The 22594-nt window shown below is 40.9% G+C and overlaps 1 protein-coding gene across 1 annotated transcript in view; it reads left to right on the top strand.

Moving 5' to 3' along the window:
• pik3c2b (phosphatidylinositol-4-phosphate 3-kinase, catalytic subunit type 2 beta) overlaps positions 1-22063 on the top strand; it is a 169679-nt gene extending 147616 nt beyond the window's left edge. Inside the window, exons 28-33 of the mRNA XM_072563818.1 lie at positions 3813-3937; positions 4756-4867; positions 13673-13754; positions 16576-16682; positions 17226-17351; positions 18659-22063. Of these exons, the coding sequence (XP_072419919.1) occupies positions 3813-3937; positions 4756-4867; positions 13673-13754; positions 16576-16682; positions 17226-17351; positions 18659-18853 (747 nt within the window). The 3' untranslated portion in view covers positions 18854-22063. The remainder of the gene's footprint in view (positions 1-3812; positions 3938-4755; positions 4868-13672; positions 13755-16575; positions 16683-17225; positions 17352-18658) is intronic.
• The last annotated feature ends 531 nt before the right edge of the window (positions 22064-22594 follow it).

The following is a 22594-nucleotide window of genomic DNA, read 5'->3' as shown; positions in this document are numbered from 1 at the left end:
TCAAATCCTTTAATCATCTTGGCCAGCACAATAGAGAAATGTTCATATTACAGAGGAGAAGTGCTGGATGTCTTTAAACACATAGAAGTGGATAAATCCCCAGGACCTGATCAGGTGTACCCTAGAACTCTGTGGGAAGCTAGGGAAGTGATTGCTGGGCCCCTTGCTGAGATATTTATATCATTGATAGTCACATGTGAAGTGCAGGAAGACTGGAAGTTGGCTAACGTGGTGCCACTGTTTAAGAAAGGTGGTAAGGACAAGCCAGGGAACTATAGACCAGTGAAAGTGAGCCTGATGTCGGTGATAGGCAAGTTGTTGGAGTGAATCCTGAGGGACAGGATGTATGTGTGTTTGGAAAGGCAAGGACTGATTCGGGATAGCCAACGTGACTTTGTACATGCGAAATCATGTCTCTCAAACTTGATTGAGTTTTTTTGAAGAAGTAACAATGAGGATTGATGAGGGCAGAGCAGTAGATGTGATCTATATGGATTTCAGCAAGGCGTTTGGTAAGGTTCCCCATGGGAGACTGGTTAGCAAGGTGAGATCTCAAAGAATACAGGGAGAACTCAAACTGGCTGAAAGGTAGAAGACAGAGGTGGGTGGTGGAGAGTCGTTTTTTTCAGACTGGAGGCCTGTGACCAATGGAGTGCCAAAATGATTGGTGCTGGGTCCACTACTTTTCATCATTTATATAAATGATTTGGACGTGAGCAAAGAGGTACAGTTAGTAAGTTTGCAGATGACACCAAAATTAGAGGTGTAGTGGACAGCAAAGAAGATTACCTCCGATTGCAACAGGATCTTGATCAGGTGGGCCAATGAGCTGAGGGGTGGCAGATGGAGTTTAATTTCGATAAATGCGAGGTGCTGCATTTTGCGAAAGCAAATCTTAGCAGAACTTGTACACTTAATGGTAAGGTCCTAGGGAGTGTTGCTGAACAAAGAGACCTTGGAGTGCAGGTTCATAGCTCCTTGAAAGTGGAGTCGCAGGTAGATAGGATAGTGAAGAAGGCGTTTGGTATGCTTTCCTTTATTGGTCAGAGTATTGAGTACAGGAGTTAGGAGGTCATGTTGCGGCTGTACAGGACATTGGTTAGGCCACTGTTGGAATATTGCGTGCAATTCTGGTCTCCTTCCTATCGGAAGGATGTTGTGAAACTTGAAAAGGTTCAAAAAAGAGTTACAAGGATGTTGCCAGGGTTGGAGGATTTGAGCTTAAGAGAGGTTGAAAAGGCTGGGACTGTTTTCCCTGGAGCGTCAGAGGCTGAGGGGTGACCTTATAGAGGTTTGCAAAATTGAGGGGCATGGATACGATAAATAGACAAAGTCTCTTCCCTGGAATGGGGACATCCAGAACTAGAGGCCATAGGTTTAGGGTGAGAGAAGAAAGATATAAAAGGGACCTGAGGGGCAACTTTTCCACGCAGAGGGTGGTACGTGTATGGAATGAGCTGCCAAAGGAAGTGGTGGAGGTTGGTACAGTTGGTACAATTGCAACATTTAAGAGGCATTTGGATGGGTATATGAATAGGAAGGGTTTGGAGGGATATGGGCCGGGTGCTGGCAGGTGAGACGAGATCTGATTTGGATATCTGGTCGGCATGGACAGGTTGGACCGAATTGGCTGTTTCCATGCTGTACATCGCTATGACTCTGAGATCATTCTTTAGACTTAGTATTCAAGGGAATACAGGGTTTAACACTATACACCCTGTGCTTGTGTTTTTAATGCTTTTATGCCCTGGTATCATTTTGGTCAATCTGTGCTATATAAAATATTGTTACTGATGTGCAGAACCCAGAAGTGACTATAGTGCTCTAAATGATGTCTTATCAAACTTTACTCTAACCGTGACCTTATTTTGTACTTTGGAACCTTTTGAGATCAACAGCAACATTCTGTTATACTTGCTTTTAAATGTTCCTTGCCCTTCAGAGATTTCTATGCTTGGTTCCCTAAATCTTTGTTAATCCACACTTCCCACCTTCTCACCATTTGGAAAATACTCAGAACTATCTTCCTTCAGTCCATGGTAAATTACTTCTCTTTGAACTTCATCTGCCATGATGTGTTCACTCGTATTCCTTTTGAAACTTTTGCTCCCATTTACACTAGTTATTTAGCATCTAACTCGCAGTTACCAACAGGTTTAGTATTTGACTGCTTCTTAACAACTAAATGTATGAAATGAAGTTGCTGTTGGCCATTCAATCCTTCGCGCATGCTTCACCAAACAAATTTGTGCCTGACCTGGTTTGGATGAAACTCGCAATATCATGAACAGAACCCCTTGATCCTCCTTTGTCAATCTGTCTAACTCAGTTTTGAATATATTCAACAACCCAGCCTCCTCCCCTCGCTAAGGGGCAGAATTTGAAACACTAACAACCTTCTAAGAGAAGGTTAAGCAAGACACTCCTTGAAACTGTGACTCCTGTTCCAGATTTCCTAATCTGGTGGGGAGCATCCTCTGCATCTACCCTGTCAAATCCCCTGAGAATCTCCTATGTCTTGATAAGATCACATCTCATTTTTCTAAACTCTAGTGGATAAAGGTCCAAACTATTCATATTTTTCCTCATAGGATAAGCCCTTTATCTCATTTATCAACTTAGTGAACCTTCTGTGAACTTCATCCTTCTTTAGTAAGGTGACCAAAACTACACTATAACCAAAACTCCACTCAGTACTTGAGACAAGGTTTCACCACTATACTGTGCAGTATAAAAAGATTTCCTTATGTTTATACTCCATTCCCTCCTTTTGTTTAATTTCGAAATAATATGAAATGTCTAAGTATTTTTCCCTGGGAACACCATAAATGAAAACCTATCACTTGTAGTAGATTGTACTATCCCACCTCACTGCCTTATGTCCAGTCAATGCCTTCACATTTGTATAAGATATGTGAGCAGAACTCGCAACCACCTTTTTCTGTCTACAGTCTGAATCACTGGCATCAGTTTTGCCTTGGTGAGATTGTCAGCATTCAAAACTGATTAGATCTAGCTTGTTATGAAGGCTACATCAATTGTTGAAGGGCTGATTTTTGCAAACTCGTTGAACATGGGAAATGGGAAAAGTTGTAAAATGGTATGACTGAATCCATTTTGAATATCTTAAAATCTACTTAAAATATCAAAATTAATAACTGTGACAGAAAAGGCTTCTGTTAACACAATTATTCTCTTGTTGCTACTACCACTTGTTCAGTTTTCAACTATATTTTAACCTCTAGACTTGGAATTTGGACTTGGCATCTATCTAGGAATTAATTCTCATTCATCGCAATTTTCCATTGGAAAGTATACGAATGACTCTTCGTTCCAAAGTTTTGATTTTCAGACTGTAAGGATATTTCTTAGTTCCCGTGTGGATTGATTTACTTGTTTTTTGTTTGGCAAGTATTTATACCATCTGTTCTTCGTTGCTCCTGAGCATTTTTCTTCACTTGCAAAAAAATTTGAAATTGTGCTGACAGGAGAAGTTGCTAATATTTCACATGTTCTCTTAATGCATTTTGCTATGACTAAAAACTAATTGTTTGCCCTATCAATTCAGCACAGGCATAAGGCTGTGACAACAAAAACAGAAATTGCTGGAAAATCTCAGCAAATCTCTCAGCATCTGTAGAGAGAAATCAGAGTTGATGTTTCAGGTCTACTGACCCTTCTTTATAACAATACTACCATTGATTCAAAGGAGAGCTGAGTCTCCCTTAGAATGCTGCTTTTATGTCACAAACACAGGTTTTGAAGTGTTGGAGGAAAAGCTGATAACTCTGTCCATCTTCCATAATCCACAGGCTTATGTTGTGAAAGTTGAACGGGAGGGACAGCATGATGCTGCGTTCATACTGAGGACCTTTGAAGAATTTAATGAGCTGCACAATAAGCTCCGACTACTTTTCCCCTCATCCAAATTGCCAAGGTAGGACATTCGAAGGATCCTTAGGGGTGTTGTAAAAAATGTCCGCCTTTCACTGTTCTAAGTCATTCTCTGAGAACTGAAAAAGGTAGAATTAAATATTAGAGCTTGCATCTAATTTGGATAAAAATATTGTTGTGTGCACGCACAGGAATTAAAAATCTGACAACATCTTCAGTTGTATCACACTTTAATAAGGTCTCAAAACGTTTGTGAAAAAGTAGGTTTTGTTTTGAAGTGCAGCAGTTGTTATCTCCTGAGATCCAGAACTGAATAATGTTTAATGGATAGGAAATACTAGAAATATATAACATCTACCAAAAAAAAACAAGTTTTTTGTTTCTTAACAAATGCAATTTTGGAATTAGTATGCTTCAAGCTTCAATTTTGGAATTAGCATGCTTCTTATGGGCGGCACGGTGGCACAGTGGTTAGCACTGCTGCCTCACAGCGCCAGAGACCCGGGTTCAATTCCCGCCTCAGGCGACTGACTGTGTGGAGTTTGCACGTTCTCCCCGTGTCTGCGTGGGTTTCCTCCGGGTGCTCCGGTTTCCTCCCACACTCCAAAGATGTGCAGGTCAGGTGAATTGGCCAGGGTAAATTGCCCGTAGTGTAGGTAAGGGGTAGATGTAGATGTAGGGGTATGGGTGGGTTACGCTTCGGCGGGGCGGTGTGGACTTGTTGGGCCGAAGGGCCTGTTTCCACACTGTAGGTAATCTAATCTAATCTAATCTAATTTTAGGAAAGGATAAGTGTTTTTTTTTTCTCTTTACCCTTGTGAAACCAGGACATTGACTCACCAAATTTGTTTCTGTCTGTAGCTTCCCAAGCAGATTTGTGCTTGGCCGAGGAGAGGCGATGGCTGAGAGGCGCAAAGAGGAGCTGGATAGCTATATCTGGCACTTAATCCACTCCCCTCCTGAGGTAGCTGAGGTGAGATTATGTCTTCCAATCAGCAAATGGCAGGAATAAACATGTGGCTATTAACTTATGTTTGCGACTGTAAATATTTATGTGTACATAGTGGTATCTGATATGTTGGGGAGTGAAGGTGGTGGATGATAGATTGAGGGAAGCAATTTTTGGAACAAAACCAAGGGAGAACGGAGATACAGGATGTTCAAGCAGGCTATGTAGGGAAGATAGGGCATCAACCTGGATGGGGAGAGGACAAGGAGGAAGGTAAAGAAGCAATAGATGGATAATGAGCAGGTTCAAGAGGGTTAGGAGATTACTGGGTGCGGGGCTGGGAAGTTGAACTTTGGTAAGAGATTGGAAATAATTTGAGGGAGGCCTTTGTGGTTAGCACTGTTGCTTCACAGTGGCAGGGACCCAGGTTTGATTCCAGTCTCGGCAACTGTCTGTGTGGAGTTTGCAAATTCTCCTATGATTCCCTCCAGATTCTCTGGTTTCCTCCCACAGTGCAAAGATTAGGTGGATTGGCCATGCTAAGTTGCCTATCGTGTCCAGGAATGTGTGGACTATATGGATTAGCTGTGAAAAATGCAGGGTTACAGGGTAGGATAGGGGGGGAGAATCTGGGTGGGATGCTCTTCAGAGGGGCAGTGTGCACCCGATAGACTGAATGGCCTCTTTGCGCACTCTGGGGATTCTGTGATTCTGTGTGTGGGAGAGAGGATTCAAGTTTTAGGAGATCATCAGAGCAAGGCTGAAAAATCAAAGAAATGGGTTACACTGTTGAATACACGGATGTGAGTGATATAACTGTGGAAAGCAAGGAGGAAAGAAGAAGTATATTCAAGGGTTAGGAAGGCGATCATGAAAATAAGCACACTGCATAATTTGATAATGGTTCATTTTAAGTAAAGATAGTTTACGGATTTAATAAACAATAGGAGCTTGAGTCAACAGAGTGATGAGCTAGTAAAGTTATTTAGGTATAAACAAGGAAAGATTTGTTAGATAGTAACATTTCTGCCCTTTCATCAAAACTTTAAATGAAAGAAGTCCGGAGTTGCAGGTAGATAGGATAGTGAAGGTGTTTGGTATGCTTTCCTTTATTGGTCAGAGTATTGAGTACAGGAGTTGGGAGGTCATGTTGCAGCTGTACAGGGCATTTGGTTAGGCCACTGTTCGAATATTGTGTGCAATTCTGGCCTCCTTCCTATCGGAAAGATGTGGTGAAACTTGAAAGGGTTCAGAAAAGATTTACAAGGATGTTGCCAGGGTTGGAGGATTTGAGCTATAGGGAGATGCTGAACAGGCTGGGGCTGTTTTTCCCTGGAGAGTTGAAGGCTGAGGGGTGACCTTATAGAGATTTACAAAATCATGAGGGGCATGGATAGGGTAAATAGGCAAAGTATTTTCCCTGGGGTTGTGGAGTCCAGAACAAGAGGGCATAGGTTTGGGGTGAGAGAAGAAAGGTATAAAAGAGACCTAAGGGGCAACTTTTTCACACAGAGGGTGGTACGGGTATGGAATGAGCTGCCAGAGGAAGTGGTGGAGGCTACTACAATTGCAACATTTAAAAGGCATTTGGATGCGTATATGAATGGGAAGGGTTATGGAAGGGTGCTGGCAGGTGGAACTAGATTGGGTTTGGGATATCTGGTTGGCATGGATAGGTTGGACCAAAGGGTCTGTTTCCATGCTGTACATTTCTATGACTCTAAGTCAAGGAGAGGCATTAGTTGTTTAAGCTTTCATATTGCTTTCAGGCCTTGTGAATACTTATTATTCACGTGTCACGTTTGCTATAAAGAAATTCAGCAATGTAGTTTCTGCAGTGTCATCTCCAAAGCATCGTCAGATAACATTCATCATTTCACTTCTCAGAAATCTTCTGACTTAGCTTATTTATCTCTTATGTCAGCATGTTTCAATGTTTACATTTCTAAATGATAAATCTGAGGCTCCCTTGACCTTTTGCTTCAGATTACACTCCATTCCTCCCCACGATAACAGGACTGCTGGGATGGGGAAAACATTAGAAAACTCTCTCCGTTAGAATAAAGAAACTGAAATATGATTCAATGTAGTAGATACTCATTGGATAGTACAGAACTTGATTATTTGGCAGAATTTTTCATCTTGCAAGCATTTCAGTATGAAGGCAAACAGCACTTTATGATGTATGAGAAGAAAGTGCTCATCTACGTTGGTATTTTTGATTGCAAGATGAAAAGCATTAACAAAATGTGTCTGTTTTCAATATTTAATGTAATACCTAATGTACAGATACCTGATATTGGATTCTGAGAGGTAAGATGCCCAAAGAAAGACTTGTTTATCTTGAGCCTTTTATAACCTCAGCACATTCCAAAGCCAGTTGCAGCCAAAGTAGGATTAAATTGTAATCACAGGAATTGCAACAGTTAATTTGTGCACAGCAAGTTCCCTAAAACAGGAGTGTGCAAATAGCAAGATAATCGATTTTAATAACATTGGTTGCAGGATAATTATTGAACTGAATTGAATTGAATTGAATTTATTGTCACGTGCCCCAAGGCATAGTGAAAAGCTTTGGCTTGCGAGCAATACAGGCAGATCATATCATTAAGTAGCAAAGATCAGTAAATAATAGGTAAACAGTGGCAAAAACAAAAGCACAGGTACAGGTGAATGCTAAGAGTTTGAGAGTCCATTCAGTATTCTAACAACAGTAAGGAAGAAACTGTTTCGAAACCGGCTGGTGCATGTGTTCAGGCTTCTGGACCTTCTCCCCGATGGTAGAGGTTGCAGAAAAACATTGCCAGGGTGGGATGGTGGCCATTCCTTGACAGTGGACCTGGTAGATGGATTCTGTAGATGGGAGATTGGCATTTGTGATTGTCCGGGCCAAGTTCACCACTCTCTGTAACTGTCTCCGATCTTGAATGGTACAGTGGCCATACTAGGTAGTGATACATCCAGACAGAATGCTCTTGATGGCGCACCTAAAAGGTTAGCAAGGGTATTTGCTGTCATGTTAAACTTTCTCAGCTGCCTGAGGAAGAAGAGACGTTGTTGGGCCTTTGTAACCAGTGCATCCACATGAAGGGTCCAAGAAAGCTTGTTGTAGATGACCACTCCCAGGAGCTTGACACTCTCCATTAGTTCCACCTCTGTGCTGTTAACGTGTAGGGGGACATGAGTAACCTCCCGCCAAAAGTCAATAATGAGTTTCTTGGATTTGCTGGCATTGAGAGCCAGGTTGTTCTCATCACCTGTCTGTAGTGTGTTTCATCGCCACATGAGATTCAACCGCCTATGGTGATGTTATCACCTTTTGGCCAAGATATGAGCGAGAACTCCACTCGCTATCCTTCAGAATAGTGTTATAGGATCCTTAGACCCTGTCTGGCCCCTAGGTGGGGTGCTATGTTTAAAATCACTTGCAAGAAGTGATAATCATTTACAGGACTGTACTCAATCTGGATGACATTAGTGTCAATTAATTTTTAAGGTGCATGGATAGAAAAAGAAATGCAAGAATTTTATCATGGAAAGGAAGAATAACTGAGGAAAGTACAAAGAAATGTAATAATGAAAACTGAAAGCCGCCTAATCGTGTGCGAGGCAAATCTTTCACACACAGAGTGGTGAGTGTCTGGAACTTGTTACCAGAGGACGTTGTGGAAGCAGACACAATTGCAGCATTCAAGAAACACCTGGACAAATACGTAAATAGGAAGGGAATAGAGTAATACAGATCCTGTAAGTGAAGATAGTTTTAGTATGGAAGAGCAAAATGTGTTGGCGCAAGCTTGGAGGGCCGAAGGACCTGTTCCTGTGTTGTATTGTTCTTTGTTATGCTGTGAAGGCCCAGAGAGGGGTGTGGTTAAAACGATGGGGAGGTGTGATGCGCTAGTGTTTGTTGTTACCAGGCATGGCAAAGGCCCTGGAGGTTGTATGTGCTTCATTTGGTGGAACTGGAACCTTTGATAACTCCATCTTTTGGTAGAACTGTACCTGAAAGTGAGTAGCTGCTCACCTTAATGGGAAATACTGTCCGTATGCCATCTAGAGGCAAGACCGGTATGTAAAATATACATAGTTATAGGTTTATTTCTACTTTTGTTATTCGGTATGATATTAGAAATGGTATGCCACATCCCAAGCATCATAAGTGGCAGCACTGCATACTAGCTACACAATACATGGCAGTAACACTCAGAAGCTCCTCCAAGTTCACTTTCCAAGCCATAACCTCTACTGCCCAGAAAAACAAAGTCAGCAGATCTATGGGAACATCAACATCTGCAAGAACCCATTCAAGACACTCACCATACTGATTCGGAACTATGTCAATGTTTTATTTTTGCTGGGTCAAAGTCCTCGAGCTTCCTCCCTAACAGCACCCTTGATGACCCCACACCATTTAGACTGCAACAGTTCAACAAGCAGCTCACCAGCATCTTCTGCAGTGCAGTTTGGGATTGGCAATAAATTCTGACCTTGCAAATGGTACTCATCCCATGACCAAATTATAAATACATAAATTAAAACATTCTAAGGATGTTGAGTACTGCTCAATTACAGACTAAAACTAATTATTATTTTCCAGAACACACAGTTCCCTTAATTCTGGAAACACTAGCATTCTGGCTGACCCAAGCTTCTGTTTACTTAATGATACCTAAGCGGAGCAATTCCACTTGAGCAGAATTAGATGTTCACTCTCTGCTTTAGCAGTGCTGACCTTACAAAACTGTACAGTGTTCAGTTTATTGTATGATGTGGAGGTGCTGGTGTTGGATGGAGCAGACAAAGTTAAAAATCTTCCAACACCAGGTTATAGTCCAACAGGTTTGTTTGGAAGTATAGGTTTATTGTAAGCAATGCCATGGGGAGTCTACTCAAATATGTTTGGTATGCTTCAGTCAAAGTTGAGGCATCAGTCAGGGTGTCAGATGTGTTCAAAACAAAGGCATTTTTTGATGTTAAAATGAGTTTAATGACCTAAGCTGTCTGCAGCATTTTTCTCCAAGATTAATTTGAAGGATGTGGCTTATTCGGACTATTGTACACATCGTACGCAAACAATGACTTTAAAAGGACAGCTCCCTCTTAACACCTATTTATACTTCTAGATATCCAGTAAGTACGCTAACTCAACGTAGTGGCAACAATAGCTTTAGAGACATTGGACCAAACTTTCTAGTCTTGAAATACTGTGGAAGTCCCGAGATGCAGGACACCTGGGTATTGCCCAGAAAACTTCAGCTTCAAAAGGACAAATCCTCTGTTCCCCACTACTTTCCATCAACTTCTCTGGCTATGAGTTATATTTGGAGACATGGGATGAATTCAATAAGTTTAACAGAATATGTACCTCTGAAATGTTAGATTAAAACCTAACATATTCCCATCGGATCCTATGATCACTCACCATGACCATCTCCCTGACCACCTTTTCTCATAACAGCATTATAAAATGATATGGCATGGGAGAAGGACACTCAGCCTCTGTTGACTCTGTATCAGTTATCCAGTTAGTCCCATGCCCCAACACATTCACTGCATACTTTCACTTTAATTCGTGTATGTTTTGTGTTGAAAACTATAATTGAATATTCAGCCACTGTTTTGGACAATGCTTTCCGACCTGCTGCATAAAACCAATTTTCTTCATCTGACCCCTTCACCAATTACCATAGCTTTGTCCTCACCTTGCTAATCCTTTCACTCGTGGGAGGAGATTCTCCCTACCCACTATTGTCTATTCCTGATATAATTTTGAAACCCACTATCGTGATAAAAAATAGATTCTCCCTACCCACTATATCTAGTCCTGACATAATTTTGAAACCTGCTATTGTGATTAAAAAGTGTGTAATTTATATTTATTAATATAATTTTTGTGACTTTAAATTACAGACTAGTGGCATATGGGTATTGATCTATTCTATGTTGGGAAAAAAAGTTTAATAATCACTGAAAACAGGTCAGTGTTTTCAAAGCCATGATTTTAAACCAGTATTTGTCAGAGTCAGGTGGTTGAAGGTCTCCTGGAGAGTTAATGCAAGTGTATTTATATCATGGGTTTTACAAGCGAAGAAGAGAAAGAAATATCAGTTAGATTAGTGGAATCAGAATAAGCAAGTTTTTAAAAAATATGTATTAAAGGCTTTTGTTTAGAAAAAGACCTGACTGAAGTCATACAGCCATTAGAGCACAGAAACAGCTCCTTTGAGCTAGTACCATTTAGCAGCATTTGGCCCATACCCCTCTAAACCCTTTAAATTCCTATACCCCTCCAAGTATCTTAAAATATTGTAATTGTACCCACCTCCGTCACTTCCTCTAGCAGATCATTCCATACATATACCACCCTCTGTGTGAAAACATTTATCTCTTGGGGGCCTTTTTTTAACTCCTTCCCCTCTCATCTTAAACCTATACCCTTTAGTTTTGGACTCCCCCACCCTAGAAAAAAGACCATTTCTATTCACATGATCCATACCCTTCATGACTTTATAAACCTCTATGATGTCACCCCTCGGCCTCTGATGCTCCAGGGGTTATTATGTAATAACCCTCTTCATTGTCCCCTATACCACCAACTTTGGTGTCATCTGCAAACTCACTAACCATGCCTCGTGTATTCGCATCCAAATCATTTATATAATTGACGAAAAGTGGTCTCAACACCGATCCTCGTGGCACACTGGTCACAGGCCTCCGGTCTGAACAACAACCCTCTCCCACTATCCTCTGTATCCTAAAGCCAATTTTGCAACCAATTTGCTAGCTCCCCCTGGATCCCATGTGATCTAACCTGACTAATCAGTCTACCATGCAGAGCATTGTTAAACGCTTTGCTGAAGTTCAAATACGCAATGTTTACAACACTGTCATCTTCAATTTTCTTTATCACCTCTTCAAACATCTCAATCAAGTTAGTAAAGCATGATTTCCCACTCTCGCAGCCATGTTGACAATCTATAATCAGCCCTTGTCTTTCCAAGTGCGTGTAAAACCTACCCATCAGAATTCTTTCCAACTACCTACCAATACTGACATCAGGCTCACATGTCTATATTTCCCTGGCTTTTCCTTACATTCATTCTTAAATAATAGCACCACATCAGCCAAGCTCCAGTCTTCCAGCACATTTCCCGTGGCTATCGATGATGCAAATATCTTAGCAAGGGGCCCAGCAATCTGTTCCCTAGTTTTCCACAAGGTTCTGGGCATACCTGATCTGGTCCTCAGGATTTATCAACTTTATGTGATTTAAGATCTCCAGCAACACCTCTTCAGTAATATGAACTCTTTTTAAGGCATCACAATTTATTTCCCCAACTTCCAAGGCCTTCACCACAGTAAACATTGACACAAAATGTTTGTTTAGTAACTCTTCGAAAAATGCATTTGTACAGAGCAGTTGAGTGAATAAGTTACCTCTAAGGAACTCAATTGTGTGAGTCAAAGGAAAAGGCTTTACAATTCACAGAACAGGAACTTAGTGATTAGATTAGATTAGATTAGATTTCCTACAATATGGAAATAGGCTCTTTGGCCCAACAAGTCCACACTGACCCTCCAAAGAGTAATCCACCCAGGCCCATTCCTCTACCTTTACCCCTGCCTAATATACCTAACACTATGGGCTATTTAGCATGGCCAATTCACCTGACCTACACATCTTTGGATTGTGGGAGGAAACCAGAGCACCCAGAGGACACCCATGCAGACATTGGAAGAATGTGCAAACTCCACACAGTTTCCCAAGGTGGGAATCAAACCCAGGTCCCTGGTGCTATGAGGTAACAACGTTAAGCATTGAGCCCCCGTGCTGCCCGCAGAGTTGGGGGGAGTGGTTTAAAAAAAACGTCCAAGTCATGACTTCAGATTGGAAAGGAAAATTTCTCTGGATTTTGATTAACCCTTGTGAATTGTTTTGTCAGCTGTTTGAATACATTTAGATTGTTATGTGCCAATAGCTTGGTTTGTTCCTTTTTTTTGTTCTTGCAGAATAAGCTTCTGTTTTATTGTTAGAACTAAATCTGCAGACTTATGTGATTTTGCTTCAGCAAAGAGATTACCATGTCAGATTTTTCATTTGTCAAGATCATACTCAAAACCAGAGTTGGTAGCAGAGGTATTTCTGAAAAGAATTGGGTCTAGGTGGGTTACTCTTCGGAGGGTTGGTGTGGACTTGTTGGGCCAATGGACCTGTTTCCACACTGTAGGGAATCTAATCTATCTAAAGCTTTACACAAATAGTTCTTTGGGGAAATGAAGACTTTTGCCAATGGTTTCAGTCAAGTTATTCCATTCTTAGTCTCTTATTCCAAGTACAGTTTGTATGGCAATAAATGATTGTTGAGGTATCTTAATAATCTTCCAATCCATTCCATTGTCCAGTGCAGTGTGGAACAATGTCATCTATCACTTGTGGGTTATCAGTTAACTAGAGTGCAGAACTGTCACATGTTCCCATCTGCGGAAGTTGCAGGGGAGGTGTCATCTTAACGTTAAAACCTGGCCATTCAGGAAAACATTTAAACAAAACTAGAGGAAATCACCTCTCCAGAACACTGGGATTGTCAGAGCAGATATAGTTAGATATAAGAAAGAGTAGCCAGCAGTAGAACGTGAGAGTATTTTAAAAAATCAAGATAGAGAGATTGTGATAGAAGAGGAGAGGCAGATTCTGAATCTAGTTATCAACTCTCCCTGCATTCCCAACTTTTTTCACATTATTTCAGCCTGGATATATCAAACTACTCTTGAACCCACTGATTACACATCATTTGAATGGAAATAATTATTTTTTTTCTTTCTCCCCAGTGTGACCTGGTCTACACTTTCTTCCATCCACTTCCGAAGGATGACAAGTCCTTGGCTGGGAATACAGCTCCAAAACCAACAGGTGTGTTCCCATGTCCATACCCCACAAGCTCATTACATGACTTTTGGAGGCTTTAATCTTCCTTTCTAGTGAATAGTGAAACTAAGCCATAGGAAATCAGTTACATTGTGACATAGCAAGCTGGCACTCTAAAGCAGCACTATACAGTTTATCCATGTTGTTATGGACCGGACCAGACCAGGCCAGGCCCCTGTCAAAACATTTCAAGATCCTAACTTTTCTAGTTGTTTTAAGCAGGTATAGAGTGGATATTCCAGGAGTGATGCAGCTGGCCCAACTCAGTTTTAAAGAAAACCAAATTTATTTATACAGGAGCAAAAGAGAACAGAATTTAGAGTAACATATCTATTTGAAAACCCAACCAACATGAAAACGCCACTTAACAAAGCTGTTCGAAATGTCTGCAACATCCCAGAAACAACCCTTGGCAGAAAGGTAAATTCAAACACCAGTTCTTACATGAGAGAGAGGATCAGAATGGAGCTGTTCTTTGGGTACGCCTTAAACTGACCAGCAGCTGCAAAGCAGTCAGACTGCTAAAACCAAAACCAACCAGAGCAAAGCTGAGCTGGTAGAACTGACCACTCCCCTTGCATTGTTCAAGAGCTTTTTCTTAAAAATAAAAGCTTGAAAGCCTTTTTCCTGAGGCAGTATCTGTTATCCATTATCAAATTGGTCCTAAAACCCAAACAAACCAGACACATCAAAACCTCTGCATTTACGACCCATCTCAAGGAGAAAAAATATCAAGGACAGAGTACCTTGTCAAATGAGCAATGCCTTTGCTAGCCTGCTAAAGTATCAATCCTGAGAATAGCAAGGTCATTACAGTTGCACTCGAGTGTGGATCAGAGTGATATCTTCTTAAATGGTGCAATTGTGATATCAAGTCTTCGTGCAGATCTATTCATTTGATTCTTTAGCAACATCAATCACAGCAAAGATCTAGAAATTCCTGTTATCTTTAATGTGACATTCTCAGTAATTCCAGCTTTTCCCAGAAGGCTTCCTACTCATGGACTGAGTGTAATGGGTCAATACACTGACAATGTCTTCTGGTAGATTAAGTAGAACCTTGACCTGGCTGGTATCCTGTTTCTAAATTTCTTCAATGGAAATTGGAACATGACATAGATTAGGACATAGGAGGATGATGGAACAGCCACCAGTGCGAGAGAGATTAGAATTAGAGATGTAGACATCTCTCAGGATTGTGGGCTATAGGAGGATGGAGAGTTAGGGAAGTAAGCAATGGAGGAGGATTGAATGAGGAGATGTTAAAGCTGGAAAGGCTGTTCCCCACCCATGGATAAACCCTCAGAGCTATGCAGGAGGTATGAGAGGCACAAAGCCATTCCTAGCCACATTAAATCACTGTTATTTCCTAATGCACTGCCTCACTAACCCTTTGCTTCACTCCAAGAATTTGCCCATTAACCCCATTACAGCATAATTCTCTGGATAATAGAAATCTGAAACAAACTCAGAAAATTTTGGTGAAACTCAGCAGATGTTTGTGGAGTTTAAAGTTTTGGGTGTTGTATGTCTCTTCATCAGGAACTTTAACACTACCTCTGCAATGACTTGTTAATGCACTACCCATGGTTATTACTCAATGCTATTCTTCAATCTCACCAAAACAAAAATTGAAACTTTTGCCAGGCGTTCCTGTAACTTCACATTATAAAAGACAGTTGCTTATTTACGAAATATTTATCAGCTAGTAAGTGCTTAAAGATTTCAAGGAAATGGTTTTGTTTTCTTATGCAAACACAGGTTGCAGTCCAGTGCCTCTGCTAATGATCCCAATATAAAATCAATAACAATTAAAAGAAAGAGGAGCCTTAAGGTTTGAGCTTGCTTTTTCATTCATTGGGCATTCTGTATATGCTAATTTTGGGGCGTAGTCCCTTACAATTGCTGACCTCAATTCATGCTATTTCTGGCCGCACTGATGCCTATAGTTAATAAATAACCCCTTGGTCACTTCAGTGCCAGCCCTGTTCTGATGTCCCTGAGCCTGCTAAATAATATAAAACAAAGAACTGTAGATGGTGGAAATCTGAAACAGAAATTGCTGGAGAAACTCAGCAAGTCTGGCAGCATCTATGACCAGAAAGCAAAATTAACATTTTGAATCCAGTGATCCTTCATCAGAGCTTATAGCTACTGAGATACTTACCAAGTCTGGCAGTTCTGAAGAAGATGTAGACAGGCAGGAGGCTGGGGAAGCACAGCAAGCCAGGCGCATTAGGAGGTGGAGAGGTCGACATTTCGAGTGTAACCCTTCTTCAGGACTGGAGAACTAAGCAACAGTCTTTTATAATGTGATGTTACAGGGACACCTGGCTTAAGTTTCAATTTTTGTTTTGGTGAGATTGAACAAAGCGGAAGAATAGCATTGAGTAATAACCATGGGTAGTGCATTAACAAGTCATTGCAGAGGTAGTGTTAAAGTTGACCTTTCCACCACCTGATGCTGCCTGGCTTGCTGTTTTTCCAGCCTCCTGCCTGTCAACTCTGGATTCCAGCATCAGCAGTTTTTTTTTGTCTCTAACCAAGTTCTGAAGCACAGTCAGTGGACTCGAAACATTAACTTTGCTTTCTCTCCACAGATGCTGCCCAGACCTGCTGAGTTCCTGCTAAATAATATCTAGGTTAGAAATGCATGGAAAGATAGATTCTGATCAGATTTAAGTTGCTCCTTGTTCATTGGGGGGTGGACAGTCATTGCAGTGTTCATAGTAACTAGCTGTTTGGGTACAATTCATTCCATACGCATACTCTCATCCTTCTATTCTTAATTTTTCTTTCTCCAAAGATGTCCCTCCAACACCACCAATGGGGAAGGTTGGTGGTGAAGTGAAGCTATCCATCTCTTACAAGAATGACAAGCTTTTTATCATGGTGATGCACATTCGAGGCTTGGTAAGCAACTCAGTGACTATAAATTATTGGTCAGGCAAAGGGACAATCCAGGGCATTGTCTGAATTAAAAACACGAACAGTTAAAAACGTAAAAAAAAAGGAGAATGAAAATTATTTGATTACTGTGAAGTTTGGCATTTTACCAAAATGTACTGAACTGATCAGTATTTACGGTCATTCCAAGTTGCTGAAGATCTGACGTATTCTGACTTGGATCTGATTTACCACCAAGTGAATGAACTTGTGTTTGTGTACTCCAGCCTCCCCAGGTGAACAGGAACAAACTGGCTCCCATATCGGCATTGTAAAATTTTTCCCAAGGCTAATCCTTCTCTCTAAGGCTTTTCACATTGTTGCTTAGAGAAACATGTTGATTCTCTTTGGGAATCAAATGCCTCTTCACAACTTATAATTGAAGGATCTTTGTGGATTTAACATGGAGTTCATACTGGTCCAGATTAGTGTTTCCCAATGGCTGCATCTCAATTAAATAAGTTTTACCTGACTTGAATGAAACTAACTGAATCTTCTTTGATCCCTCAGGTTTTGCAGGATGGGACTGATCCAGATCCTTATGTCAAAATTTATTTACTGCCTGATCCTCAGAAAACAAGCAAGCGAAAGACTAAAGTAGCTCGAAAGACTTGTAACCCAACGTATAATGAAATGGTAGGTGTGTTGGACATTCCAAGTACAGATGGGGTGGAGGCGATCAGGTAGAGTTTCTGTGAGGAAACTAAAAGCAGAGGTTAAACAGCTAGTTTGTTGCGGATCTTTACAATCATGCAATTAAAATGCTATTAACAAAGTTGAGGCAAGTTTCCAGGTTTTAAATTCCATGGTACAATCAACTGAGTGAAATGTCAGTTTTGTCGATTTGTCTATGCATTAGTTTTGTGACCGACAATTGAATTGAAATTAAAACTGAAGGAATGTGATTAATCCTTTATTTCTAAAAGGTGTGAATACTTTTACCAAGATACTGATAATACATGTGTTATTGCATGTCTGTAACATGGAACACCACAAGGTTGCATCTCTGTCTCCAACCCTTTGGTTTGTTACCATCTTTTCCCAGATGTATTCAGATTAACTGCACATAACTGCACTCTCTGTTGACCAAACTGGCACCCAGTTGCTTCATAAAAGTAATTTTATTCTCCCTTGACAACCAAAGTTTAAAGATGAAAAATAAGTGTCACGAGACAACTCAAACTTTATCTCATAGAATCCCTACAGTGTGGAAACAGCCCTTCAGCCCAACAAGGCCACACTGACCCTCCGAATAGTAACCCACCCAGCTGTGTTCCTCTGCCCTATTATCCTATATTTACCCCTGATTAATGCACCTAACCTAGACTTCCCTGAACACCAGAGGCAAACTTAGCATGGCCAGTTCACCTAATCTTTGGGTTATGGGAAGAAACCAATGCAGACACTAGGCGAATGTGCAAACTCCACATAGACAGTTGTCCGAGGCTGGAATCAAACCTGGGTGCCTGGCGCTGTGAGGCAGCAGTGCTAACCACCGAGCCACCGTGCCTCCCCCTCTTACACTCATTCTAATGATAGGCATTCATATAGGCTGGAAGTAGAGGCAAGTGGAGAATATTCCGTCACTTTTGCCATGTAGTTGGTGGACAAGTTTTGAGGAGTTAGGAGATGATTTACTTGCCACAGTATTCCTAGCTTCTGACCTACTCTTGAAGCAACTGCATTTATGTGGTGAGTCTAGTTGAGTTTCTAAAAGTAGAGCATTTCCTCACAGAAACTGTAGCTGAGGAAGTTCAGTGGGAACATAGTAGGGCAAGGATGGCCATTGTGGGAGTGAGGGTTGGGATTGGGGGGTTGGATGTAGGGCATTGTATCCATGTGTCTCAGAGAGATGAGACAAGAAGATACCTTGCTGAAAGATAATGTTGCTGAGTTTGTAAATTACAGTTTGAACATTGAAAAAATTCCTATTTGTCTTCCAGTTGGTGTATGATGGTATTCCCAAAGGAGATGTTCAGCAGCGTGTTATTCACTTGCGTGTGCTGAGTGAGGAAGCGTTCCGGGAAAACATTATGCTCGGCGAGGTGTACATTAACCTCAAGGACTTCAACCTGAACCAGAAAATAGTTGGCTGGTATCACCTGGGATCAACAACTCCACAAGGCACTTTGTTCTAAGTATTTAGTGATGTCACTAAAGGCGCTCTGTTGGACCTCAAGTGAGGTGCGGGTTTGGGTGTGGGAGGGTTAGGGCGAGAACAAATAACAAGGAATAACCAATTGTGTTTCCTTTGTTTCGTGTTTATTTGAGAACTGACTTGATGGGGAGGTTAAGCTATTCAAACATTGTTTTTGAGCCTCTTCATTCTGGAATGTGTTGAAAAGACATTGCCCTCAAACTCGAGGATTACTGGGCATGATGTTGCATGTGTCATGAGCTGCAAACAATTTGCTCCTAAGTTGTGTATTATTACACGATGAAAATGAAGGTAAATATTTGAACTGTTTATATGCTTTTAAACTGTGGTGTGGGCGACCATGTCGTAATGAAGGACTGACTCCCAATTTTTTTTTTGCACTAAACGCAAGCAACAAGAGGAACGAGGAATGCTTCAGGAATTTATCAAAGTCCACAAGTAGGACTGGAGCACAACAGTGAGGAGAGTGTCGGCATTCAGACCACAATGAGCTCTCATTCAAGTATTCTCAGTACCCCACGTGTGCCTCATGTTCCCATCTGGGAAGTGTGTCGCTCATACCTTGGTGGCTTCTGGGTGTGAATGAAGCCATGTGATGCCAGAGAAGTGATGTGTAGCAAAACTTCTCAACTTGTTTAGGAACATATGAGCAGAGTAGACCATTCAGCCTCTCCAATCTTGTTCCACCTAAATGATTTCCAGCCACACGCAGCTTATTAGGGTAACAATTGGTCTTTGATGCTGAGTGTTAAATAGTCAGAATCTCATCAACTGTCTGTAGACTACTGTCTGATATTAAGCTCCATTTAAGGCAATGGAATGGACCATCAGGTGGGCTGTGTAATGAGCAACCTGGGTGATGTCATGCACAATGCATTTTTACCACAGTTTCTCTGATTTTTGTACTGGGGTAAGGGTTGGAAGTGGAAGAAGCAACCTTCCATCAGGGCAGGGTCATGTTTGGTCCAGCACTAATCTTGTTAATGCTGTGAAACTGTCATTATCTTAACAACCATCAGATTATTTGCAAGAGCTTGTACAGTTTGTGCTGCAAATAATCCAGCTCAGGAAGTCAGTATGTTTCTTGCATTAAAATGTTGATGCTGTGTCACCTGATTTGTCAGATGGTCAAACAGCTGAGGCACCAGAAAGATCAAAAAGGTCCCAAGTTCAATCTATGCCCAATGCTGAGTTTGTTAGTTTTAGCTGGGGCAACAACTGAGGCTGCATAATTGACTTGAGCAGCCCTGGGCTAGACATGGGGAGGGATGGGTGTTCTACATGGTTTAAAGTCTGACTGATCTTGAGTCAATGATCTTTCGGCGAAGGGAAGTGCATGTGAACACTGGAGAAAGTAAGGTTGGTTTTTACTACTACACCCATGATCAAAATCCTGCCAGTGCTCACTACTTGTATATGAGTGCCAACATTCATTGTCCAGATTTGTATAATTCGCAGAGGTGAAGCACTGAAAACTGAGCAGCCATGCACTCTTTCTCTCTGATCACTGATAGATCTTTTTTGTTAGGATTATATCAGGTCACTATCACGATTGATAAATTAAAATGGATTTTATCGTTATCACAGTGGAATGAGTACACACTTATGTTGACGTTATTGCTTTGACATCTAGACTTCCACACTTCATTAGATCCTAGGAGACTGGGTGTAGTCACAATTGTAGCATGTAATCGTGATTTACACCACCCGAGCATTGAATTCTGTATCATGAGGACACTCTGTTTTAAAATGATCTGGAATGCCTTCCTTCCTAAAGTATGTTGTCAGGAGTGATACTGTTCCACGTGCCTTGAGCTTCCCTTCGCTAGCTCTGTGCTGTATAGGGGCCACTACCTTAAAGGGATGTTTTCACCTCATTGGAGGCACACACAGTTATGATACATGTGAAATAAACTGAGAAATGGTAGGAAAAATAGGTGTGGAAGGAAACATTTAGCCCTTTGTGCCTGTTCCGTCTTGCCATTTGTCTCATGGTTGATCTGTATCCAGTTCCTCTGTTGGTTCCGTAAACCTTCATGCTTTAATCAAACAAAAATCTATCTCTGTTTGAAACTTCCTTTCTACGGCCAGCCTCAATAGCACTGTCTTCATTACCCTTAATGTACCTAAAATCGAATGTGTAACAGTGCAAAAAGTAACTGCTGAGCTCGATGCTATATTGTGTATATAGGGCAAACTGGTCTGGTTTTCACGTTTTGACAGCAGTTATGTTTAGTTTTATTTAAGACGATGTTATCATTTCTCTGGTCATCTTAATACTTTTTCTCCACCTTCCATAATACGGAGAAGTATATCAGACCAGTGCCAACAACATATAAACTTTCTCCTTCAGAGCAGCTAACAGTCTCCCATTGGATGGTAAAGGGTAGGTAAATTGTTTCATTGATGAGAACAATGCTATATTTGTGACAGTGTCATAACTAGAGTAAGCATGGCCCCTTCCTATATTGTAGAATGTACTGAGTGAGCTAGATCTACTGTTAGACACAATACGTGAATCTTTGATATACAGACAAAGTAACACTGTTTGGTCTGATTCTTCATAAAGGATTTAATTCCTAATTGAACACAACTGAGACTATTCGTGTACCCTTTCATTGCACACAGGATGGTCCTAGATGTTGAGTTTGGCTTTGTTTCTGTTAAACAGCTGCTCTCCTCACTTCCACTTCACCTCCCACCACCTTTTCTGTTTCACAGCTTCAAAAGAAGCTTTGTGAAATTGCCATGCATTGTTTCAATTTACCTTATACATAAAGGAAAAGCACCACAGTGTCCAACTGAAATGTTCTTTTTAATTAATTCTGGTGGAAGTTGTACTGTAAGATTTGTTTGCAAATCTTTGCCTGTAAGTAATTTACTTTTTTTTTATTGATACACAATACTGTTATTGAATATTTTTAAAAAGTTTAAACATTTGAATGTCTAATCTTGTTTTCTCCTCCCCCAACTATCCTAAGAAATGTTTATCTCCATTTCACTAAAGTTATACACTGGAATATTCTGTACTTAAAAGACAACAATGTCCCTCAGGACCCACCAAGTTTGCAAAAGAAAATATTTAACAACAAAAGCTCGCATTTATATGGCGACAAAGTTGTATTTACATAACACCTTTATAACATAAAATGTTCAATTGTCAAATAAAATTTGATGCTGATCTGAAGAAGCAGATATTAAGACAAGTTGGTTAATCACCTGTCCAAAAGAGATGTTAAGGAATATTTTGCAGGCTGAGACAAAGTGGGGATAGATTTGAGAAGGCAATTCCAGAGTTTATAGTCCAAATGGCTTCCACCTTTGATGGAATAGGGGATGTTCATGGAGCGATCCAGTGTTGGAGAAACAGAGTTCCTAGTGGGTGCAATACTGAAGAAGGGAAAAGACTGAGATAACACTTTAAACAAGGAGGACAATTTTAAAGTTGAGACATTTCAGGACCAACACTAGGTACAAATTTCTTCAAGTACTGGATTAGTGGTGCTGGAAGAGCACAGCAGTTCAGGCAGCATCCAACGAGCAGCGAAATTAACGTTTCGGGCAAAAGCCCTTCATCAGGAATTGGATGCTGCCGGAACTGCTGTGCTCTTCCAGCACCACTAATCCAGTATTTGATTTTCAGCATCTGCAGTCATTGTTTTTACAAATTTCTTCAAGGTTAATGTAACTTGAGATCCAACTACACCAAGGACTGATGTCA

The sequence above is a fragment of the Chiloscyllium punctatum genome, chromosome 45 (assembly GCF_047496795.1).
Source record: "Chiloscyllium punctatum isolate Juve2018m chromosome 45, sChiPun1.3, whole genome shotgun sequence".
Taxonomy (NCBI): Eukaryota; Metazoa; Chordata; class Chondrichthyes; order Orectolobiformes; family Hemiscylliidae; genus Chiloscyllium; species Chiloscyllium punctatum.
Note: the sequence above shows the minus strand (reverse complement) of the source record. Positions and strands in the feature narration are given on the sequence as shown.